General features: G+C 45.9%; 1 protein-coding gene and 1 long non-coding RNA gene across 4 annotated transcripts in view; one reads left to right on the forward strand and one right to left on the reverse strand.

Moving 5' to 3' along the window:
* Positions 1 to 15,977, reverse strand: part of LOC132693808 (uncharacterized) — a 120,473-nt gene extending 104,496 nt beyond the window's left edge. Inside the window, exon 1 of the long non-coding RNA XR_013556663.2 lies at positions 15,833 to 15,977. This is a non-coding gene — a long non-coding RNA (uncharacterized LOC132693808). The remainder of the gene's footprint in view (positions 1 to 15,832) is intronic.
* A 37-nt stretch (positions 15,978 to 16,014) lies between these two features.
* HMGXB4 (HMG-box containing 4) overlaps positions 16,015 to 25,807 on the forward strand; it is a 30,116-nt gene continuing 20,323 nt past the window's right edge. The window contains exons 1-5 of one of the 3 annotated variants that reach the window (XM_060656494.3): positions 16,019 to 16,116; positions 20,567 to 20,665; positions 21,314 to 21,462; positions 21,677 to 21,755; positions 22,526 to 23,481. In XM_060656494.3, the coding sequence (XP_060512477.1) occupies positions 20,635 to 20,665; positions 21,314 to 21,462; positions 21,677 to 21,755; positions 22,526 to 23,481 (1,215 nt within the window). In that variant the 5' untranslated portion in view covers positions 16,019 to 16,116; positions 20,567 to 20,634. Of the gene's footprint in view, positions 16,117 to 20,566; positions 20,666 to 21,313; positions 21,463 to 21,676; positions 21,756 to 21,861; positions 21,977 to 22,525; positions 23,482 to 25,807 lie in introns of those variants that run through there. The other 2 variants (XM_060656493.3, XM_060656495.3) reach the window with 2 other exon arrangements.

Consider the following 25,807-nt stretch of genomic DNA (forward strand, 5'->3'; position numbering starts at 1 on the left):
GGCTCTGGCCATGCGAAGACACGGACTGGAAGGGAGGGCAGAAATAGAGGGGGGAAATCAAATGAAAGGTGGCAGAGCAGAAAAAGAAGAGAGGACGTGGAGAGAATCTAGAATAGGATGGAAGGAGCCTTCGCGATGACTTCTAGTCCCACACCCCCCACCCCTTACCTGTAAAACTGAGCAACTGGGACTGTGGAAAGCTGTCTGTGCAGCTCAGGAGGGTCAAGAGGTCCAGGCTCCCAAACCTGAACTACTAAAGCAGTTGCATGAACCGGAATACAGATTTAGGGGACCAGAAGCTTATAGAGGGAGCCCTCTTAAGGAAAAAATAATATATTGTGACCGCAGTATTGGGTGCAAAAGTAGAGGGGGCCTTTGCAGATGAGAGGCGCGTGAAGCTTCGGCTCTATTAGCTTATATAGCAACTCCTCCCCAGCACAGCAAAGGTCCGGGGAAAGCAGTTCTAAACTGGGCCAGCAGCACCCTCTAGTGGACGCATGGAGGAAAGCCTCCAGGAGCCCAGAACCTGTCTGACGCGCGCACCGGCACTGCACAAAGTCAGGCAGGTCAGTTTGGCCATCAGCTTCCTACAGTTCCTCACCAGCCTGTGGCCCCGCGCCCCACCCCAGAGCTGCTTAATCATCCTCAGAGACTCAGAGATCAGCATCTAGACGTCCAGTTACTTGCACCTTCATTTGCAGCAAGTAACTACCCTTCTGAGCTTCTGTTTCTTTTCCCCTAAAGATGTATCTATGGGGCGCCTGGGTGGTTCCGTCGGTTAAGCAGCTGACTTCGGCTCAGGTCATGATCTCACTGTTGGTGAGTTCGAGCCCTGCATCGGGCTCTGTGCTGACAGCTCAGGGCCTGGAGCCTGCTTCAGATTCTGTGTCTCCCTCTCTCTCTGCCCCTCCCCCACTCATGCTCTGTCTCCTCTCTCTCTCTCTCTCTCTCTCTCTCTCTCTCTCAAAAATAAATAAACATTACAAACTTTTTTTAAAAAAAGATGACTCACATGTAAGTGCCTTTTTACACAAAGGGCATTTTTATATGTAATTTTTTTTAAGGAAAATGCACTGACATTGGCATATTTTTCTGCCTCTGAATCAACTCTTCTGAAGAAATCGCCTGTACGCACTCAAGAAAACCCACCCAAGGCCCATTTACACTGTGCAGGGTAGAGAGGGGTTGTGTCCACCTCACACACCCCTCTGCAGACCCCAAAAGAGTGAGGGGGAGTTTATTCATCTCCAGGGTTCCCCCATCCAGCATTTCCCTGTCTCACAGGCCATCAACAGGTTTTAGACAAAAACAACTACATGAACGGACAGACGCCTGGAGGGCCCCTACACAATGTGAGATAAATGGGGCTAAGTGAACATTTTCTTTCTCCCCCCCCCCCCCAACTGTATTTTGACATAATTTCAGACTGAGAAAAAAGTTGCAAGAGCAGCACAAGGAACTCTCATGTGCCCTTCCCTCAAATTCCTGACATGTGCACTTGTAGCATACAGGCTTTTATCCTTCTCTGTCCCTCTCCCTCGGTAGATGGGTGTCTGGGTTATCTCCGAACCATCTGGAGAAGGTGGCAGGCATGATGTTCCTTCGCCCCCAAACTTTCAGTATGTGCTTCCCAACAAGGATATTCTCTTATATAACCCCAGCCCAATTATCACAATCCGGCAATTAACATAAATGCAATAAAATACTATCATCAGTTGCAGGCACCTTATTTAGATGTCACCAGTGGTCCCGATAATGTCACCTGTGCAAAAGAAAATCCAGGATCGTGATACTGCACTCAATCCTTAGGTCTTTTTAGTCTCTGTTTTTGTGTTTTCGTTTTTGTTTTTAAATTTACATCCAAGTTAGTTAGCATCTAGTGCAACAATGATTTCAGGAGTCGATTCCTTAATGCTGCTTACCCATTTAGCCCATCCCCCCTCTTGCAATCCCTCCAGTAACCCTCAGTTTGTTCTCCATATTTATGAGTCTCTTCTGTTTTGTCTCCTCCCTATTTTTATATTATTTTTGCTTCCCTTTCCTTAAGTTCATCTGTTTTGTATCTTAAAGTCCTCATATGAGTTAAGTCATATGATGTTTGTCTTTCTCTAATTTCACTTAGCGTAATACCCTCCAGTTCCATCTATGTAGTTGCAAATGGCAAGATTTCATTCTTTTTGATTGCCAATACCCCATTGTCTATATACACCACATCTTCTTTATCCATTCATCCATCGATGGACATTTGGGCTCTTTTTTATACTTTGGCTATTGTTGATAGTGCTGCTATAAACATGGGGGTGCATGTGTCCCTTTGAAACAGCACACCTGTGTCCCTTGGATAAATACCTAGTAGTGCAATTGCTGGGTCGTAGGGTAGTCTTATTTACAATTTTTTGAGGAACCTCCATACCGTTTTCCAGAGTGACTGCACCAGTTTGCATTCCCACCAACGATGCAAAAGAGATCCTCTTTCTCCGCATCCTCACCAACATCTGTTGTTGCCTGAGTTGTTAATTTTAACCATTCTGACAGGTGTGAGGTGGTATCTCATTGTGGTTTTGATTTGTATTTCCCTGATGATGAGTGACGTTGGGCATTTTTTTCATGTGTCGGTTGGCCATTTGAATGTCTTCTTTGGAGAAGTGTCCATTCATCTCTTTTGCCCATTTCTTCACTGGATTGTTTTTTGGGTGTTGAGTTTGATAAGTTCTTTATAGATTTTGGATACTAACCCTTTATCTGATATGTCGTTTGCAAATATCTTCTCCCATTCTGTCGGTTGCCTTTAGTTTTGCTGATTGTTTCCTTTGCTGTGCAGAAGCTTTTTATTTTGATGAGGTCCCAATAGATCATTTTTGCTTTTGTTTCCCTTGCCTCCAGAGACATGTTGAGTAAGAAGATGCTGCAGCCACAGAGGTTTTTGCCTGCTTTCTCCTCGAGGATTTTGATGGCTTGTCTTACATTTAGGTCCTTCATCCATTTTGAGTTTATTTTTGTGTCTGGTGTAAGAAAGTGGTCCAGGTTCATTCTTCTGCATGTCGCTGTCCAGTTTTCCCAGCACCACTTGCTGAAGAGACTGTCTTTATTCCATTGAATATTCTTTCCTGCTTTGTCAAGGATTAGTTGGCCATACGTTTGTGGGTCCATTTCTGGGTTTTCTATTCTGTCCCATTGATCTGAGTGTCTGTTCTTGTGCCAGTACCGTACTGCCTTGATGATTACAGCTTTGAAGTCCAGTTAGTCTCTGTTAATGTACAATATAGTTCTCCAGTTGTGTGTGGGTGTGTGTGTGTGCACATATCCATACATGCATGCTTCATGACATTTTTGTTTGTTTTTAGAGAGACAGTGCAAGCAGGGAAGAGAGAGAGAGAGGGGGAGATAATTTTTCATTTATTTTTATATTTTATTTTATTAATAATTTGTCACGTTAGCTAACATACAGTACATACAGTGTGCTCTTGGCTTTGGAGGCAGATTCCCGTGATTCATCACTTACATAAATACCCAGTGCTCATCCTAACAAGTGCCCTCCTCAATGCCCATCTCCCATTTTCCCTGCCCCCCAACCCCCCATCCCCATCACCCTCGGCTTGTGCTCTATATTTAAGAGTCTCTTATGGTTTGCCTCTGAGAGGGAGAGAATCTCAAGCAGACGTCATGCTCAGCACAGAGCCCAATGCGGGGCTCAATCCCACAACCCTGGGATCGTGACCTGAGCTGAAATCAAGAGTCGGCTGCTCAACCGACTGAGCCACCCAGGCGCCCCCATGACATTTTTTTAAGGCTATTTTTAGAGCAGATTTAGGTTTACAACAACACTGAGAGGAGGTATAGATTTCCCACATATCCCCGGAACTGATTTTTTTTTTTTTTTTTAAGAGTACAGGCCAGTCATATTGTAGAACGTCCTTCGTTTGGAGTTTGTCTGATGTCTTCTCACAATCAGATTCAGGTTATGCATCTTTGGTAAGAACACCGAAAATTTATAATGCCATCAATATACTGTGTGACCTTGGAGTGTATCACTTAACCTTTCTGAATGTCACTCTCGTCATCTGAAAAGCCAACAGGATGAGACCGGCAGCTACCAAAAAGGAGTTCATATGGGAATAAGATGTGTATCTCAAACTTGCAAGCAGATGAACTCATATCTGTGAACATGATCTTCGGTTTCCTGGGTAGCGTGGGGAATGGCCAAGTATGTATGCCATGCTGATTCCTCTTATGCTAGACTCGACTAGGAAATTGTAGCTTTGAGAACGTTTGGGAAGAGTGAAATTCAAGAGGTAATTAAGGTTACTTCAGGTCTGGGTGAAAGGGGCCACATTGTTTCCATCACCTAGGATCAACCTTAATCAGCCATCTCACAGATGGGAGGGATGGAGAGGCGGAGAGAGATGGGAGTCGGCAAATCAGGCAGAACAGACCTCAGGAGGCCAAGGGTAAAAAAAATAAAATACAGAAGTCCATTCAACCACTTTGGAAAGCAACCTGGCAATCTTCCGTTAAAGGTAAATATATGCCCTAGGATACAGCATTACCTTCCCTGGGAGTCTCCTCAAGGAAATTCTCAGATAACTACACAAGAGACTTGAACAAGATTACTATGCTACTGCTTATAATAATCACTTAAATGGATATCATTTAAATGCCCACGGTGATGACAATGAATAAATAAAATCTGGCACACTGCGAGAACAGAGTACTATACAGCTGTAAAAATTAATTACCTGGATGTACATGTGTCAACATAGACTGAGAGCCAAGATAATCATGTATGTGTGTGTGTGTGTGTGTGTGTGTGTGTGTGTGTGTGTGTGCATTTTATAGCTTGACTTCTGATGTTGGTATTTTATGCTTTCTTTTTTTTTTCCCCGATCAGTCCAACTAGAGATTCATTGATTGTATCAAACTTCTCAAAGGACGACCTTTTTTAAAATAAACCTTTTATTTGGAATAATCTTACACGTACAGAAAACTTGCACAGACAGGAGAAAGTTCTCCTCATACACCCCTCATATTGTTTCAGTTTTCCCTACTATTACTATCTCTGATTACTGTTATAAACCTGCCAAGTCTAAGAAACCCACATTGGTAGGTTACTATGAACTAAACTGTAGACTTTGTGTTTTACCAGTTTTCTATCACTGACCTTTGTGTGTTTCAAGGTCCAGTCCAGATGGCTACTTTGCACTGAGCTGTGCTAGTCTCCTGCGGTCTGCCAGTTTTTCAGTATTTCCTGCTTTTCATGACCTTGATGATCTCAAGGAGTACTGGCCAGGTATTTTGTAGCATGTCACTCAATTTAGGGTGCGCCTGTGAATTTTCTCATGATGAGGGCAGGATTATTGGGTTTGGGGAAAGAACGTCACAAAGGAAAAGCGTCCTTCTCAGCTCATATTCGGGAAGCCTCTCGAAAGCCAAGTTCCCAGACACCAGACAAAGGTCAAACTCACTTGCAGACTTTTCTCTCTCTTTTTTTTAATGTTTATTTATTTTTGAGAGAGGAGAGAGTGCGTGCTGGGTACGGGCAGGGAGAGTAGGAGACAGAGGATCTGAAGTAGGCTCTGCACCGACAGCAGCAAGCCAGATGTGGGAACCCACAAACCGTGAGATCATGACCTGAGACGAAGGCGGACACTCAACCGACTGAGCCACCCAGGTGCCCCCACTTGCAGACTTTTCTAAGGGAAGTAGCCTTAGGCCCATGGAGGTAAGCCTTTCGTGCACATAATGTCTTCTTTTCCTCTGGATGCTTTTAAGGTTTTTTTTCTCTATCCTTAGCTTCAAGCAAATAGGTTATGATGTGCACTGGTGTCTTTTTCTTTACTTTTGTGAGTTTGGAAATTTGAAAATTTTTCTATGAATATTTCTTCTAATATATAAGTTTTAATCCACTCTCCTCTTTCAGGGACTCAAAGTACACTTCTATTAAGTTTACAGCTTCCCACAGCTTACTACTACTCTTTATTTTTGGGGGAAGGGGGTCTTTTTTCCTCTCTGTGTTTCATTTTGGATTGTTCATCTCACTATATCTTAAAAGTTCATTCACCTTCCCTTCTTCAGTGTCTAATTGGCCATCAGTCCTGTCTCACACATTTTTCATCTCAGACATTGTAGATTTCACTTCCAGAAATTCTGAGTCTTTTTTTTACCACATTTTTGACACCTTTATTGAAGTATAACTGACACATATTAAGCTGCACATATTTAAAGGGTTGATATTTCTTGGAGTTTTGACATAGGTAAATGCCAGTGAAACAGTCACCGCAATCAAGATAATATGACCTAGTGTGTTCATGGACCAGTGGAATCAAACTAGAAATCAAGAACAGAAAGATAATAACAGAAAAGTCTCCACATACTTGAAAACTAAGCAACACACTTCTAAATAAGCCAAAGAGGAAGTCTCAAAGAAATACACTACAGTGCTGAACTGAATGAAAATACAATGCATCGAGGCACCTGGGTGACTCAGTCGGTTAAGCTCTGACTTCAGCTCGGGTCACAGTTTGAGAGTTTGAACCCCACATCAGACTCTGTGCTGACAGCTCAGAGCCTGGAGCCTGCTTCAGATTCTCTCTCTCTCTCTCTCTCTCTCTCTCTCTCTCTCTCCTCCCCCCCCAAAAAATAAATAAACATTAAAAAAAAAGAAAATACAATGCATCAAAATTCATAGGACAACAGCTAGAGCAGGGCTAAGAAGGACATTTACAGCACCAAATGTATACATCCAAAAAAAGAAAGTGTCTAAAATCAGTAACTGAAGCTTCCACCTCTAGAACCTAGAGAAAGAAGATAAAAACTAAAAGCAAGCAGAAAGATGGAAATAATAAAGAGCAGAAATCAATGGAATTGAAAACAGAAAAACAATGGAGAAAATCAGTGAAACAAAGATCAATAAAACTGGCACAGAGAGAGAAAAAACACAAATTGCCAATATCAGGAATAAAATGTGGCATCACTACAAACCCCACAGACACCAAAATAATAGGGAAATGTTAGGAACAACTCTATATACGTTTGTAGGTTTATGACTCTCTTTTTGAAATAAAAAACTATATTATTTAAGGTATATTACATGTTTTAATATGCATACACATTGTGATGAACACAACCAAACTAATTAATACATCCATCACCTCCCAGTCATTGTGTGTGTGTGTGTGTGTGTGTGTGTGTGTGTGTGTGTGTGTGTTAAGAATACTTGAGCTCTACTCTCTTGGAAAATCTCAAGTACACGATACACTGTTACTAACTATGGTCACCATGCCATTCACTAGGTCTCCAGAATTTAGTCATCTTTTTTATTAATGTTAGTTTATTTTTGAGGGGGAGGGAGGGAGAGACAATGAGCAGGGGAGGGGCAGAGAGAGAGAGAGAGAGAGAGAGAGAATCTGAAGCAGGCTCCAGGCTCTGAGCTGTCAGCAGAGCCCAATGTGGGGCTCGAACTCACAAACCATGAGATCATGACCTGAGCCGAAGTTGGATGCTCAACAGACTGAGCCACCCAGGCATCCCCATCTTTTTTTTTTTTTAATGTTTATTTATTTTTGAGAGAGAGAGAGAGAGAGAGAGAGATGCATGCACATGCAAGTGGGGTAGGGGCAGAGAGAAGAGGACACAGGATCTGAAGTGGGCTCTGTGCTGACAGCAGAGAGCCCAATACAGGGCTCAAACTCAGGAACTGCGAGACCATGACCTGAGCCAAAGTCAGATGCTCAACCCACTGAGCCACCTGCATGCCCCAGAACTTGGTCGCTTTTAACTACAAGTTTGTACCCTTGGATCAATATCCCTCCTTTTTCCTCACCCCCACCTCCAGCCTCTGGTAACCACCATTCTACTATAAGCTTGAGGGGGGTGGGTTTTTGGTTTTTGGTTTTGTTTTGTTTTGTTTTAGTTTAGTGAGGGTTTTGTTTTGTTTTGTTTCGTTTTGATTCCACATATAAGTCTTTCTGGCTTATTTCACTTCACATAATGTTCTTGGGTCCATCCATGCTGCCAAAAAGAGCAGGATTCCCTTCTTTTTAAAGTCTTAGTAATATCCCATTACACACACACACACCCCTCACATTTTCTTTATCTATGTATTTGTCAACAGACACTTAGATTGTTTCCATATCTTGGCTATAGTGAGTAATTCTGCAATGGACAAGAAAGTGCAGGTATCTCTTTGAGATCGTGATTGTGATGTGATTTCTTTTGGATATTTACCCAGAAGTGGGGTTTCTGGATCACATGGTACTTCTATTTTTAATTTTTTGAGGAACCCCCATACTGGTTCCATAGGGGCTGCACCAATTTATATTCATACCAACAGTGCCCTAGGGCTCCCTTTTCTCCACATCCTCACCAACACTTGTTTCATCTGTTGACTTTTTGATAACAGCCATCCTAACAGGTGTGAGGTGATGTCTCACTGTGGTTTCGATTTGCATTTCCCTGGTGATTCATGACACCAAGCACATTTTCATGCTCCTGTTGGCTACCTGTGCTTCTTCTTTGGAAAAATGTCTATGGAGGTCCACTGCCCATTATTTTTTTTTAATGTTTATTTATCTTTGAGAGAGACAGAGCATGTGCAGGGCAGTGGGAGGGGTAGACAGAGAAGGAGACACAAAATCCGAAGCAGTCTCCAGGCTCCGCACTGTCAGCACAGAGCCAACGCGGGGCTCCAACTTACAAACTGTGAGATCATGACCTGAGCCCAGGTCCGACACTTAACTGAGCGACCCAAGCACCCCGCCCATTTTTTTAATTGGGTTATTTGTTCTTATGGTACTGACTTGTATGAGTTCTTTACATATTTTTGACATTACACCCTTATCCAATAGATGATTTGCAAACACTTTCTCCTATTCCATAGGGTCCCTTTTCATTTTGTTGACTGTTTCCTCTGTCATGCAGAAACTTTTTAGTTTGATGGAGTCCCACTTGTTTATTGCCTTTGCTTTTAGCATCATATCCTCCCCCTACTCCGCCTCCCCCAAAGAAATCCTTGCCAAGACCAATGTCATTGACCCTTCCCCCTGTGTTTTCCTCTAGCAGTTTTATAGTTTTGAGTCTTCCAGTTATGTCTTTAATATATTTGAGTTGATTTTTGTGTATGGTGTAAGAAGGGCATATGGTTTGGGTCCTGAAATCTACCTTACTCTCCCCAACTTTCAGTGTCGTCTTATATTTGTTTTTTGATTTTGTATTTTTTGTTTTTATATAATGTCCAGAGATTGTAGTTGTACTTAGTAGGAGTAACAGGAAAAAAGTAGATCTGTTCCAGCTTCCCAGAACCATGTGACCTCCTAAATCCCTTTTATACCTTTCATGTCTCTGCTTAGCATGTTTAATCTTTGTTCTCTCCTTTTGAACATACGGAATGTGGTTATAATTATTGTTTTAATATCCTTGTCTACTAAGTCTATCGTTCGTGTCTCTTATGGGTCTGTTTATATTGATGGATTTTTCTCCTCATTATGGGTCATAGTTAATTGCTTCTTTGCATGCCTCCCAATTTTTATTGACTGCAAGAGACTGAATTTTGGCTTGGTAGTGCACTGGATATTTTGTATTCATATAGATAGTCCTGGGGTTTGTTCTGTGATACAATTAAGTTACTTGGAAACAGTTTGATCCTCTCAAGGTTTGTTTTTAAATTTTGTTAGGTGGGATCAGAGCAGCCTCTATTCTGGGTTAATTTTCCTCCCACAACTGAGCACTCTAGCAGATAGTTCATGAATTACCAGATTTTTCCATTCTGGCTGATGAGAACCTGAACTATCCCCCCACCCTTTGTGAACTATAGGGATTGCTCTCTCTAATCCTTTTGAGTAGTTCTTTCCCTGGTCTTAGGTAGTTTCTTCGCACACAGGCACCAACTGGTCAAGCTCCCTGTGGAGCTCTGGAGCCCTTTCTGGGCAGGGCTCTCCTCATTCACACTCTGCCTGAGAATCCCGACCACCTTGATCTCTCCAAACTCCCAGCTCCCTCTCCTCAACTCAGGGAGATCACCAGGCTCCACCTGAGGTACCCTTCCCTACACCGTACTCTGGAAACTTCAGGCAGTAAACCAAGGCAATCATAGGGCTCACACTGTTTGCCTCCCATCATCTTGGGGATCGCTGTCCTGTGCTGCCTGATATTCAAGGTCTGAAAATCCTCATCTCCTATATTTTGTCTGGATCTTTTTGTTGATTGCTTCAGGCAGCAAGAGAAATCTGGTCCCTGGTATTCCAATTTGGCTAGAAGCAAAGTCTCCCAAACATGGTATGTTGATTGAAAAACACAAATTGTGTACTGGGAATTTATCCAAAGGATACAGGAGTGCTGACTCACAGGGGCACATGTACCCCAATGTTTATGGCAGCTCTTTCAACAATAGCCGAAGTATGGAAAGAGCCTAAATGTCCATCAACTGATGAATGGATAAAGAAGATGTGGTTTATGTATACAGTGGAATACTACTTGGCAATGAGAAAGAATGAAATCCTGCCGTTTGCAGCAACGTGGATGGAACTGGAGGGTATTATGCTGAGTGAAATAAGTCAGTAAGAGAAGGACAGATATCATACGTTCTCACTCATATGTGGAACTTGAGAAACTTAACAGAAGACCATGGGGGAGGGGGAGGGGAAAAGATAGTTTCAAACAGAGAAGGAGGGAGGCAAATCATAATGGACTCTTAAATACAGAGAACAAACTGAGGGTTGATGGGTGGGGGGCAGGGGAGAGAGGAAAATGGGTGATGGGCATTGAGGAGGGCACTTGTTAGGGATGAGCACTGGGCGTTGTATGTAAGCAATGAATCATGGGAATCTACCCCTAAAACCAAGAGCACGCTGTATACACTGCATGTTAGCTAACTTGACAATAACTTGTATTAAAAATAAAAACAAAAAACAAAAAGAAAAACACAAATTGCTACCAAATGGTCCTATACCACTTACATAGCTTTGCAAAACAGTGCTGGTATGGTGCAACACAACACAACACCATATATTATTCTTGCGTAATGGTAACGAACACATACAGTACCTGCCAGGTATCAGACACTGCTGTGTAAGGGCTTTGCTTTCCTTCTATCCATTTTGAGAAGAGAGACATTGGGACCCTGAGATGTCTGGAATTTGCTCAAGGTTACACAGCAAAAAGTAATAGAGTTGAGCTCCAACTCAGTTGGGCATCCAACTCTTGACTTCAGCTCAGGTCATAATCTCAGTTTGTGGGTGCGAGCCCCACACCGTGCTCTGCGCTGACAAGGCAGAGCCTGCTTGGGATTCTCTCTTTCTCTCTCTCTGCCCCTCCCCCACTTATGTGTGTGCACTCTCTCGAAAGAAAGAAAGAAAGAGAGAGAGAGAGAGAGAGAGAGAGAGAGAGTTAGACTTTCACCCAGTAAGTCTGGCTCTGAGTTAATACTCTTAATCATTAATTAGGCTACTCTGCCTCTTGTGCCTATATGTGATCAAAACATGGACAGGAAGGACACACACCAATTTCAATCCCTCTGAGAAAAGACAAGGCAATGAGCTATTATTGATGCTGGGGATAGAGATGGGGCTCATTCACACTTTCTTTCCTAAAAAAGATTTTTTTTTAATTAAATAAAATTTTAAAACAAGCCAATATAAGGAGACTAATGTTAACATTTGTTTAATCTGGTAGGTGGGTACATGAATATTTGTACTTTGAACTTCTAAGTTTAAAATATTTTCCTGTAAGGCTGGGGGAGAAGGAAAGAAGAAATTGAGGGTCACCACCATCAGCTAGAAATGCACCGTGGAGGACAGAGACAGCCAGGTTGGGAGGAGAGGGCAGGTGCTGGCCCAGCCCTTCCAGACTAAGTACATAACTCTCCACGTGGCCCAGACCTCCCCCAGCACTAACACGCCTGACCCCACTGCTTGTCATTCTGAGCATGGGATGCAGCCCTGAGCCTCCCTGCCTCCCTTTACCCAATCTCTTCCACCAGGAATGCCCTCCCACCCTATTCTACAGGCAAGGACCTTGCCCTACAGGCAAGGACCAGCTAGAGGGCTTCCTCTTTCTTGAAGCCTAGGGACTGGAGAGCTCCTCTGGGCTCCAAAGGACAGAGGCATTCCACGGCCACCCCTGAAGTCTGAGCTGTGATGTCTGCTGCAGACGAGCGGTGAAGCAGGTAAACCCAGGGCCGCCACACCATCTATGTAACTTTCCCAAGAAGCTTGCACCCCCGTCGCCTTGAGTCCCAAGAAAAAATGGTCTGTCCTACTGTTCATTTAACAGCATCCAGTCAAAAGGATTTGCTGAATACCCGCCATGTGGCTGGAGGGACAAAGATGACTTAGATCCTGCCCTTGAGGAGTAGGGAGAGGAGGGATGTCAGGGGATTGCTGACATCCATGTGGGAAGCGCAGTGGTAGAGACACGAAATCGAGCGTGTGGGAACACGGAGCATGATTCGGACAGGCGGCATTCAAGCTACGTCTTGTAGAGCAAATAGGAGTTTTCTGGGTACGGAGCTGGCAAAAGTGGTCGAGCGGTGGGGGTGCGGAGGGAGCACACCGCAGACAAGGAAACGTGTGCACAATGGCGTGGATGCACGGTGGGGCACTCAGCGCTTAGGGAACCGGAAGTCTAGGGAACCGGAAGTCTAGGGAACCGGAAGTCGGTCGGTGTGGCTGGGGCAGGGTCAAGGGATGTGAAGAATCAAAACTGCACACGAGGCAGTAGCTCCTCAAAAGCAAGGACAGGGCATCACAGCCTCATTACAGAGGATTTACTGTTTGTCATCCCAGAATAGATTCCCCTGTTCTTTTGGGAAATGACTCCAACTTCATGGTTCTGCCAGAAATGATCCATCACAGCACGGAACGACCACCTGACCCCAAGCCAACCAATCATTCTTGCCTGGGATTCCTTCCCATGGAGCTGGTATGGGGAAGCCCTCTTCCCTCTTTGCTCACCACCTTAAGCCTAGAAGCCTGGGCTACATGTGGCCGTGACTCCAGGCCAGTGAGGACGGCACACCTGAGAGAACAGAGGTAAGAGGGAGGGATCTGAATCCCTGGACCCGGAGGCCTAGATGGCTAGCTTTTCTCTGGCTCCCAGCATTTCTTCACCTCGAGCCATAAACTTCTTCTTGCCACTTACGGTAGTTTTAATTAGGTCTGTGCACTCCCAGCCCAAAGGGCCCTGTCCTCAGCATATCCATCCGGACTGATGCAACGAAGCTGCTCACAACACAGCTGATGAGGCCAAAGCATGGAAAAACAGTGCAGGGAAGAACACATCCAAATCAAGTAGGACTTGATGGGCCACCTGCTACTGCCATGCACGGGGCAGTTTCCTCGGGTCACGTGAGCCAGAGACCAGCCCCAGGCCCAGAGAGCACCCACCCTTCACACAAGGCAGATGCCATCCTCCTGTTTTCACGGGACGGCGTTCTCACTCACAAAGTCTGCGTGACCAGGCCCTTCTCCACTTCGGGCTACCAAGTGGTCCACCTTTCTCTCCTTCCAAGTTGCAAAAACAAAAGAACCATGGCAGGGTATTAGGTGGAGAATATTTTGACATCGAGGCTCGGAGGAAGGCCTAGCATCCATTCCCGGAGCTATGGCGTCTGAGCCTCCGCCACCAGCCCACTTCTGGGCCGGCCTCTGCTTCCGCCTCCAGTGCACATGTCAGTCAGAGGAGCCTCTCTGATCGCTACTTTAAATAACAATCCCTACTTCCACTCCCTCCTGGTATCTTACCCTACTGGGCATTTTTTTCTCCACCTTTGATCACCACCTAACACGGTATCTTATTTTCTGTTCCCAACCCAATTAGAACGTAAACTCTGGGGGGGGGGGGGGGGGTCCAGACACTCCCAGTTTTGTTCATTGTTCTATTCTGAACACCCAGGACAGTGCCTCACACAGGCCGTGTTTCCAGTAAATATCTGTTAAATGAATGAATGAATGAATGAATGAATGAATGGACAGGCAGTGATACCAGACTGGGATCAGGGAACAGAGAGGGCAGACCGAGAGGTGATAGACTTCCGGTCTGCAGAAGGTTAAGACGGGCAATTATTTGATATGCCCAATCTCATGAGGGATGAAAGAAGACACAGGACAAACGGGACCCATGAAGCAGGCGGGTCCAAGCCAGTAGTACAGCTGGGTGGACAGCTATCGGCTTTGCCTAGCGCTCCTTTACCCTTCTGACAAGAATCCCTGATTCTCCTCGAGTTTATGCTGCTTTAAACCGTGAGCGTGTGACCTGATTTAGCCAATCAGCATACCCCACGACTTTGCCCATAGTGATTGCTTTCTGTTTGGATACATGATCTAATTCAGGCAATGAGAGTCTCCCAAAACAAATGGGTAAAAGCAAGTCCCCACCCAGGGACACTGCCAGTAGCAAGGATGATACAGCCTGGAGGTGGACTCATCACCTGCAGCCTGAGAATAAAGCCAGCCCAGAGGAAAGAACCTCTCTCCAGAAACTCGAGTTCCTCCCTGGATCCAGCCATGCCCAAAGGTGCCAGACCTTTCAGTGCTGTCAGCCAATAAAGTCTCCTTTTCTGGTGAACGGTTTTGAATTGCGATTACGTCCCTTCCAGCCGAAAACATCCTGAGCAACCCTGAAGAACAGGAGTGAAAGTACATTCTCATGGCGCTTAAATACCTCACAGGGAGGCCCAATGTCAGGCAAGATGTCCCAGAAGAGCAATCCCATAACTCTTGGTGAAACTCACGGACTGTCTTTTTGATGGGCAGGATGGGGCCATGACGGCAGTTTTATCAACTATTCGCAGTTACGTTTGGGGAATAAATTCAACCGCTTTGTCTCAGGTGCTTGAACATCTCGCATCTCACGACTGCGAAGAGCCATGATTGAACGGAATCCGACATTCAACTCAGTGCAGAGGGAGAGAGAGCATCGTATGGTGAAAAGAGCACCGAACCAACAGCCAAATAATCTGGCTTCTCATCCTTCTCTGATCACTAACTGGCGGTGCGTTGTGAGCCAACTCATCTGCTTGTCTTCATCTCAGTTTCTAAGTCCGCAAAGCGAGCAGCATGATTAAAACCCCTGCGAGCAGCCCTTCTAATTCTGGACTCAAAAGCCCAGGAAGACAAGGGTTCCTAATCTTTGATAGGATCGAAACCCGGAAAAACACACATGTGCACAAACACGTAATTTTGCAGAGTGTCACGGGGTTCACGACTCTACGACCCAACCTAGATCGCTAACCTCTCTCCATTCTACAATAACTAGGACACTAGCTCTTCTTGAATTCCTCTGGTAATGGGGAACTCACTATCTGACAAGGTAGCCAAACACGACTGAACTGCTCTAGAAACATTAGTTTGTCTTCATATTGAACCAAGATCTTCACACAGCAGTTTCTACCTATTGGTCCAAATTCTCCAGAGCAAATCAGAAAAACCCTCTCTCCCTCTCTCCTGTGTCTGGCATCTCTTCATTTGTTTGAAGACTGTTTCCAACTTTTAAATGCAAATAATATGTGAGAAGAAATGCAGATGACGGCTCACCATGTAAATTATTTTACAGTTCACTGTTAGAAAAATACATTCTTCCGAAATATGCCAAGCACCCCAACGTAAGTGCCAAATTCCCAATAAGCACTATTAATCTGCACGGTCAAGGGTTTGCAGAGACAGCACTGATGTACAAAAATATCTCGAAGGAAATGGCATAGTCTTGCAGAAAGTTCACCTCATTCTGATTCACAAGAGTTGGAGTAGTACCTGCCTCCTCCCCCAACCACCTGTGTACGCTTGGGCAAGCCACTTACCCTCTCTGAGCCTGTTTCTCATCCGCAAAATGTGACCAAACCTACCTCACGGGGATGCAGCGGGGATTAAATGGCATAATGTTCGTAAAGCTCCGAGCCCACGCCTGGCTCACAGCAACTTCTCAACCAATTCCAGCTCCCGGGCTCAGCCAGCAGCGCGTTTCTTTCGATGCGCTCGGCGCTCCGTCAGGAGCGTGATTCCCCTTCCCGAGCCGGAGCCTGCGCTCTGGGCTCGACTGAGGCTCCCTGGCCGCTCGCGCTTTTCTCTCCTTCTCCAAGATGGCGGCGGTCGGCGGCGCTGAGGCGGGATCCGGGCGAGCCGAGTGAAGGTAGCGGCGAGCGGAGCCCCCACGAGGCCGGGCTGGGCCCCCTCCCCGAGGCGGCAGCGGCCCCGCCCCGCCGCCACCCGCCGCTTGGGCCCGCGACACCACCGCGGGGGCGCCTGAGGCCCGGCGCGGCCTAGCCCAGGGGCCGAGCCGGGGACTGGAGTAGCGGCCGCAGTCCGCCCCCGGGAAGGGGCTGGAGCGGGCCGCGGAAGGAAGGCGGGCGGGAGCTGTTCAAATGGGGAAGGCGGGAAAGCTGCGGGGCCGGGAGGGGGCGTGCGGCCGCCCCAGGGGCCTGCGGGCCGGGGCCGCCCCTCCCCCTGCCCGGGCCGTCTCCGCCCTCGGGGGCGCCCGGAGGCCGCCGGGACCGCGGGGACCGGGTCGGGGCCGCGGTGCGGCTCGGGACCCGGGGTGCAGGGGCCCCGGGCTGTCAAGGCGAGAGAGCCCCGGGGCCGGGGCGGCGGGAGGGCTGGGCCCTCAGCCGGCGGAGAGGATGCGAGGAGCTTTCTTCTTTTCCTCTTCACAGAGCTTTGTTGAACTAGCTGTTGCTGCAAAACTGCCGGGAGAATCCCATTGGTTTGCGTGGGGACCGCAAAAAGGGTGGTCCTGGGGGCTCTCTGTATAAATAACCCGGTGTTGCGTGTCCTCTTTGCGGGCGACCCAGTTGGAACGTGCCTTCGGGGTGCGATCTTCTCCGTACAAGGCCCGTGTCCCCCCGCAGCTGTTACTTGTAGATTCACTTTATATCATGCATTGGAGGAGCGACCTCTCCCCCCTCCCTCTGCCGGTTAAGCTGGTGGCCGGTTATGTTCCCTTATAGCAGAACCAAAAAAAAAAAAAAAACCCTCAGTCAAAGGAAAGCCTGTTGATTGGACAAAGCTTGTCAAAATTCGTCCTGGTGGTTTTTTGGAAATGTGTGTTGTCAGCCGATCTGTGCGGTGGTCGTGGTTCCGCTCGGCTCCCTTGCAATCCGAGGATTCAATCCCCATCCCAGGCTGTCGGGATCTCTGCAGTTTCCAGAGCTGGCAGGGGCTGTGAGTGCTGCATAGGTAGGTTCCTGGAGAAGGGAGTGGCAGGAATTCGGAGTCTCTGCGTTCTGAGTTTGGAGGAGATCTCCACAAAAATGACAAGACAGCACCTGCTCTATCCTAGAAGTAAACAACTGCAGCGATTCAGCAACTGGCAACAGCTGGCAAAGCACCTTCCTTTTCCTGCACTGTCGGGCCACTTGGGTTCCTGGAGGAAGGCTGGAAGAAAACAGGGACCCTTGAACATGGCTGTCGTCGCGGACTAGACCGGATTTCAGCGTTTCGCTCACTGCTCGAATCGAGGGCCTTACTCTGTTCCCTCTTTTTCAGTACTCACGTTCTGGGATGAAGAAATTTGTTAACAACGATCGCTGGGGCTCAGATTACCGCAAAAAAAAAAAAAAAAAAAAAAAAATCACCTTCTGAAACTTTTTGTTTCAATACTTCTCATTTGGACCTGCAAAATAAGAATAAGCAACATTAAGTAACGAACTTTCACTTATGGTATCATTTCTTAGCACGCTGAGAAGAACATAATTGTAAAACTACCCCTGCCTCTTGAAGTTGACAACACTGAATTCCGTAAACTCCAAAATGATGGGATTCAGGAGAATGGGTTTTAACACCTGTTTTCGTTGTGCCAACATTTCATGTTAATTATGGCCTCTGTCTTCTAACGTGAAAATCAAGGCTAATAATATTTTTCACTTCCGTTAGTCCCACAATCTGCTGCCTAACCCTGAAGTCTGAATTTATCGTGGATAATGATTACCTGGAAGGAATATCGAGGGGTCATCTGATCCTATATAAATGTTGTCCTAACTCTGCCTTTCTTCCACACTATTGCTTGAGACTTCTTTATCTGGTTTCATCTTTCCTTTGTGAGTCAGCAACCCAAACTAACCCCTGAGCTGCAATAATACCTTGATTTTAAAGAATCTCGAAATGCAAGGTCCATCAGTCTGCCCAAGCTGTGAGCAACAGAGTTCACTGTGTTTTAAGTTTTTTAAGCTCTTGGCTATTCCAGTTCTTTCGTGAATCAGCCTTGCCTTCAGGTCCCATTCATTTTTTTTTTTTTTTTCTCTCTCTACGGGTTATTTAATCCTGTAATGTATAAAATGCTCTTCAGCGTTTCTCTGAAAGTTGAAACAGGAGCAGGCCTAATTGCAATACGTCATGCCAATACCGGCATGTGTTTTCTGTGTTTGCCCGTGCCTCTGAGGATCAGCTCCTAATTTTCTGTTCCCTTTCACAACTTTTTAAATCCACTGGTTGTTTTCCAAAGCAGGCAGTTAAGAGACCATGAACACTTTTTTCACAGCTCCGAAGTCACATCGTGGTGTTCTCTCTCATACTGTCTTCAGAGGTACTTATTCCCATTCTGACTGTTAGACCGTTCCACTCTGGTTTATGTTAGTTTTGATGTTACTAAAAAGAAGGTCTGCCCGTACGTCTCAGGGCCTACAGAAGTGCCTGTTCTTGGAGTTGACAACAAATTGATGGCCATATTTATGACCCCGAATGTTTAAGATTTTTTTCCTTATTATTTCTCAAACATTCTCAGCCAAAATTCATTTGGCATGAAAAACATTTAAAACTCCAGGTCTCAAGTTGCTGTATTTCTTGGCATTACCAGCCTGTGAAAACTAACGGGACCTTTATCTTTTTTTCTGATAAATTCAGTATATTTTAGTGCCAGTTGAGAGGGTATACTGTTTTCAAATGAATGGACATAATTCCCTCGGACGTTCCCCCTTGCCTTACCGCTTGCAGAGTCTGCCCCACTTGTGTGGAGAGGGGAGGGCAGTAATTTCTTTTTTTTTTTTTTTTTTAATGAAATCTATTGTCAAATTGGTTTCCGTACAACACCCAGTGCTCATCCCAACAGGTGGGAGGGCAGTAATTTCTACCTGAGAAAGTTGAATACAGGAACATGGAAATCTAGCTACAATGGTGCAAGTTGCCTCATATTTCTACATGAGATCTGACCTTATAGCCCCTTCATTTCCTATGACAAGCCCTCAGAGCAAGCAGTTCTCCAGTTTATCACTAAAATAATCCAGCTGATTTGGTTTCTTTACTTCACTCTAGATTCTCTTGACTTTGACCAACTCCATTCTTCATTCTCCTCAGGGAAGTGGAGAAGTACTTTCTTGTGTTACTTTTCTGAATGTTGCTTGTAAATCATTCTTGGTAATGCTTTTTCTCTTTGTACGCTCAACTTAGGCATGTCTACGCACTGTATTTTATCTGACTTGTGCAATTAAGTCGTCTCGTCTATCTTCGATGTAACTTAGGAAAGTTCCCCTTGTTAATCAGATTCTCTGTCACGAAAGTTACACACTTCAGTATTGCCCATGCCCGCCTAAGGGATTGGCAATGTCTCACCAGAGAGCCCGTCAACATTTCTCAATCCCCTTATAGTAATGAAAATAAAATGAAATTTAAGTAAATAGCCAATCCAATCACCCTGTAAGCATTTCACTAACTGGATGAGAGCACTTTTTGATATATTTAGTCTGTCATTTTTAAGTTTCCTGCAAAGACTTCCTGCAGGACTTGCGACATTACCTGTCCTTAAAGTATTTGAAGAACTTTACCCTAGAGTGCAGTCTACAGCTTGTCATTGTCAAAGTCTTAGTAGACGTATAAACGTGAATGCCAGAAAAAGTTTAACGTCTTCAGAATAATACTTAGAACATTTACATTACAGTAACTCTTCAAATCAGTAAAAATCTTAATCACAAAAACTTCACCGCCAGTGGACAAATGAATTCTTCCTAATTTCCACCTAGCCTTTAACAGAGGCTTGATAGCCTTGAAAGCTGTCATGTGGCCAACCAATATAAGAAGTATACTTATTTTTATACCTCTGCAGTTTTGAGCAAATTCATATAGCTCAACAAGATGCAGACCAAAAAATTACACTGTAAAGTTATAATTTCTGTTTAAACTGCAACACGATAGATTTTAGCCTGTTGCCAATCCGCATGGTAGGACTTTATGGTCTGGAATGTTTGCTGTAATCTGTCTTCCTCTGCATCCTGCTTTATCTGTGCATTTCATAACTGTGACTGAACCTATCCCTCTGACTTAATGTCAGTATTTACCATCTCGGTGTTGTCAGTCCTGTTGGCATTTCAGAAATTCTCATTAATTTTGAGGTATTTTTTATTCTGTGGGAGGTATTTTATATACTTCACCAAACCACAACTCTAACTCATAAGTCAAATCAAATTAAGCCCAGTACACTTCCTGCAGTCTCAGCCCCGATACATTTACAAGCAGAATGAGGAGGTGACGAGACACTCCTTTATTTCTTGCTGCCCTTCCAGTCTGCCCTTGGATCACTACGCATTTCCATCTGGAAGGTTGCTTCTCCACAGTGATTTCGCATTACAGGAGGGTTTTCCTTCTTTGTTTCTCAGACCTGGTCCTGTAGACGGGAAGGAGCCTGGACACAGTGACACATTCACAAAGGCCCTGCAGGACCACCATGGCTTATGATGACTCCGTGAAGAAAGAAGGTATGACCCCTTAATCTGAGAAGCATTCCAAAGGGGGTTTCCTCTTCAATCCTTGCAGCCTGTGGACATAGAGACCAGGACTGGCCATCACAGCCTGGACTCCCAAGTGCTGGCCCAGAGCAGTATTAATGACACTCAGCCTCCACAACATCCCCCAGCTGGGCCCATGGATGCGAAAACCAGGACAGGGTTCCAACACGAGAGTCTGAAATATAAGTCTCTAGTCTATTGGGGTGATCCCCTGCAGCACTCGTGGTCCTTGCCAGCTCCATGTGCAGGAGTCTGGGGATAGGAGTCACGTTTTGGACTCCCACAGAGCAGCACAGCGCATGAATCCTTATTCTTTTCAGCCTTACCTCTGCAAGTCTGTGTCCACCTGCCAAATCACAACTAAGAAACCATGTCTGAGGATGCACATTGGGCTTTGCATAGCGTGGAAGCATTGTTTCTTCAGGTTTGGTTCTTGTATTTGCAGCCAGGTCATCAAGAAATACACTTGTCCCCTTGGATCCTAGCCCCGTATTCCAGTGGGCTTCCTGAAACATTTTAACTTGGAAATGGAGGGCCTGTTGCCTTACATATGTGGTGACTTGGTTGCCACTTACTTAATCTTTCTCATTTCCTTTCCCAAATGAACCCGGCTTTTAGATTGCTTTGATGGTGATCACAGCTCTGAGGACACAGGACTAGCTGCTGGCCGAAGCCAACGAGAAAAGAAACGTTCTTACAAAGACTTTTTAAGGGAAGAGGAAGAAATCGCTGCTCAGGTCAGAAATTCTTCCAAGAAGAAGTTAAAGGTAAATTCTACACATTTGAATTAGGAAAGCTTTTAACTGTCTCACATCCTATTTCCTCATACTTGAAGAAAGAAGTTTATCTTAAAATAAACATTGTTTGCACCCGTTTGTAGTACTTCCCGTATTTTACTTTGTTTTCCAAAGTCAGAAATCAAAGAACAAAATCGGGCCCCGTCTTATTCGTTGGTCAATTCTTCTTCCTCTTCAATTCCAGGATAGCGAACTTTATTTCTTGGGGACGGACACGCACAAGAAGAAGAGGAAGCACTCCTCCGATGATTACTACCATGGAGGTGAGGAGGGAAGGGGCAGCAGGTGGGATGAACACATCACTGGTTCTTGGAGTCGGGGTAGGGGAAAGGGATCCAGATGTTGCTGACTCAGTGGCCTATTTAACAGGACAGTGGTTCTTGTTCTGAGTGCCGATAAACCAGTGTGAAGGAGGAGAGAGGTGGAGGGCTGGTATTTTGGAGGATTCAGCATAGAAGAACAGTCTTCATTTGTGATACACCAGGTACCAGGTTCCTTCTCCCCCCAATCATCCACTTCTCTTCTGCCCATTGTTACCTAGCATCCCTTTTGCCGTATGTAGTCCCGGGCCCTCTGGCCTGCACCTGTGGGTTACTTCTCAGTGCAGCGCATATCCACTCACAAGACCAGCCTCTCTTAGCTCTCTTACGCGCATAGCTGATGAGACTAACCCTTTACTAGAACGGGCTTGTCCTGAACACAGAAACAGACGACACTCTGTCTGCAGTGCAACCCAAATTGTGACTACTCATAATCCCACAGCTTAGTCCATTCTTCTGGGTCCGCTCTCTCTGGTTGCTCGTGAAGTCTCAGTGAAGAGAAACGACTTTAGTGGCGAGAACTGTGTCCGGGGTCAGGCAGAATCTACCAAGCCAAGAAGCACACGGGCGTCATCAGGAATCAGTTGAAGGGTCCCCCCTCAAATCATTTCTCTTAGCCTCTTGCTCGTGTTAGTTGAGTGTTTGGGGTGAGAGAGGCAACTTGTTGGAAGTTGGTTTGTCGTGTGGACATGACTTCTCTTGATTATTTCTAGATATTTCGTCTTTGGAATCGTCACAGAAGAAAAAGAAGAAGTCCAGCCCGCAGTCTGCCGATACAGCCATGGATCTGTTGAAAGCTATCACTTCCCCGCTGGCAACAGGCTCCAAGCCCTCCAAAAAGACAGGGGAGAAATCCTCCAGTTCTTCAAGTCATTCAGAGAGTAAAAAGGAACACCACAGGAAGAAAGTAAGTGGAAGCGGTGGGGAGCTGTCCCTGGAGGATGGCGGTTCCCACAAATCAAAAAAAATGAAACCGCTCTATGTGAACACAGAGACACTGACTCTTCGGGAGCCCGACGGCTTAAAGATGAAGCTCATTCTCTCGCCAAAGGAGAAGGGAAGCAGCTCGGTTGACGAGGAGTCTTTTCAGTACCCCTCTCAACAAGCGACGGTGAAAAAATCTTCTAAGAAATCAGCTCGGGATGAGCAAGGTGCTTTACTCCTAGGACACGAGTTACAGAGCTTTCTGAGAACAGCCCGGAAGAAGCACAAGTCCGCCTCGGACCCACATTCCTCTCCTGGCCCCGAAGGCGGTGGGTCGGATGCCTCCCAATTCCCAGACTCCCACAGCGCTAACCTTGATCTTTCAGGACTTGAACCTATTCTGGTAGAATCAGACTCGTCCTCTGGTGGGGAGCTAGAGGCTGGGGAGCTAGTGATAGATGATTCCTACCGGGAAGTCAAGAAGAAGAAGAAGTCAAAGAAGAGCAAAAAGAAGAAGGACAAGGAGAAGCATAAAGAGAAGCGACACTCCAAGTCCAAGAGAAGTTCGGGACTTTCGGCCGCAGCAGCGGGAGAGGCCCCAGTGGCTCCCGGCCCTCCTCCCAGCGCCCCGCACGCTGGGGCGGCTGCCCCTCCCCCCCCACTGCCCAGCCTCCACACAGACGGGCATGGTGAGAAAAAGAAGAAAAAAGAGGAGAAAGACAGAGAGAGAGAGAGAGGAGAAAAGGTAAACCATTCTTTGAAGTGCGGTGGGTAAGTGACGATGGTAGTAAGCGGACTTGGAATTCGGCAGCTGAGGTGAGCCGTGGGGAGTGTGGCCCCGTCCGGTGGGATGGCGTGAAATGTAAAATATTACCAGTGGCCAAGTGCGGCTGATGCGAAAATAAGAGCAGTCTTGATTATTCATGGGTTTTGTTTTTTTAATTTTTTTTAATGTTCATTTATTTTTGAGAGACAGAAACAGAGCACTAGTTGGGGAGGGGCAGAGAGAGAGAGAGAGAGAGGGATGCACAGAATCTGAAGCAGGCTTCAGGCTCTGAGCTGTCATCACAGAGCCTGATGTGGGGCTTGAACTCACAAACGGTGAGATCATGACCTGAGCGGAAGTCAGATGCTTAACCAACTGAGCCATCCAGGCGCCCCAGATTCATGGGTTTTCTTAACGGAGCTGTTCTCCCATTGTGCCAGGCATAGGGTTAGGGACACCCTTGAAATTGGAATTCACGGAAGGAGCCAAACCCACTTTCTTTCACTCAGCAGCACTGGCTGCCTGGGGCAGTTGAGAGAGACTCAAGGTACCAGAGGTATTCTGTGAGCTTACTTTGAGAAACAGATTTTCAAAATGAGAAGAATAATGACCAGGTTAACAGAATAAGGGAATGGCTTTCCACTAACTGTGCTTTCCACTTTCTGGTGTCAAATGTGTGTTCTTTCACCATGTGAGCACCTGCTGTCTACCAGGCCCAGTGCTGTGGTTCACGTTAAGAGGAGCAGAGCTGAGCGGGACCTAGCTCCCGACCTCAGGGAGCCCACAGATTGCTGAGGAGGCAGGAATGAGAAATCAGCCAGCTTGGTTTAACTTCTTTCCCACAACTTGAAAAACTTTCTAGCAGTTGTACAGTAGGGGCTGGTGACTATGTCATTACAGGTTTTCTTTAAAAAATAAACCTTTCCCCCCTGTTATCAAAGTAATTGCTGTTGCAGAAATTTAGAAATCGAGAATCGTAGAAAGAAAAAGCTCAGAAAGGTTAGTTTCGCCACCCGAGGACAACCATTGGCTTCCTTTGTTTAGAGTTCTGCAAGATGAAATGTCAGATAAAGTCTGAAAGAGAAGCTGCTAAGAAGGAGAAAGTCAAGTATTTAAGAATTTGGAAATGGGAGCTTCGGTTCAGCCTGTGACGGGTACGGGTCATGTTTCCCACTGCAAAGAGTGGCTTTTGAGTGTGTATATCTCAGAAATGAAAAACAAAAGTGTACCTTCCGAGCCACGAATCAGTGTGCGCGTCAAGAGCTGCATAGTCAGACACTGGGTCAGGTTTTATTCATTTATTTGCAAATTGCTTCGTGAAATCGTATGTATTCTGTGTAAGATGCCCTTTATCCTGAGAATTTCCATTCGCTAGTGATATATGACAGTGCCATAAACTAATCGTACAGTGCTGAATGTAGGAGGCCAGGGTGGTCAGAGCTTACGGAAGAAAAAGGATTTCAGTACAAAGGCATCCAAGGTGGCAGAAAGATGTTTAGGAGGTAGCACAGCAAAACCACCGAACTCTAGTCCTGTGTTTCTAACTGCCTGATAAATATTGCCACCTGGATGCCTTGGGCCCCTCAGACCCACGTGTCACTGACTAAGCTCATCATCCCGTCGCCCAAACCTGCATCTCCTCCTCCATCTGCTTCTGTGTTCTGGGCCCTTCCAGTCAGCCCAGACTCAAAACTATACGCTGCGTCGTTTCTCTTGACGCTTTATCATGAAATTTTTCAAACCAAAAGCTTTGAAATGGTACAGTGAGCACAATATGCCACCCAGTGAGATTCTGTAGTTATTATCTTGCTGTCTGCCTCATGAGACATCTGTCCGTCCATCTTTTACAAAGTATTTTGAAGTAAATTATAGATCTCACACATCGCATCGCTGAACGCTTCAGCCTGCGTGTCATTAACTTAAGTTCAATATTTGTTTCCAGGACTTTTTTTTTTTTTTTCATGGTAGACTTAGGTGCAGATGTGCATGGGGTCAGTCTACCACTGGGTGAGTTTTGACAAATGCATACGCCTGTGTGACCACGCCTGTCAAGACAGACATTCCCATCGTCCCAAACAGCTTTCTCGTACCCCTTGCCTGTTGGTCCCCGCCCCCAGAGCCACCCACTGTTCTGGTTGCTTCCCGGTCTTATGGTGCCTTTTTGCATCTCCGCCTCCCTGCTCTCCCTCTCCTGTAGCTCCACTCGAGGACTGTGCCCGATATCCTTCCTCCTTAATCATTCCCATGCCTTTATGTCCTCCGTTACCACTGTTCCATCCTGGACCTCATCCCTCCCTGTACGTAA

The sequence above is a fragment of the Panthera onca genome, chromosome B4 (assembly GCF_046562875.1).
Source record: "Panthera onca isolate mPanOnc1 chromosome B4, mPanOnc1 haplotype 2, whole genome shotgun sequence".
In the NCBI taxonomy this organism is placed as follows: domain Eukaryota; kingdom Metazoa; phylum Chordata; class Mammalia; order Carnivora; family Felidae; genus Panthera; species Panthera onca.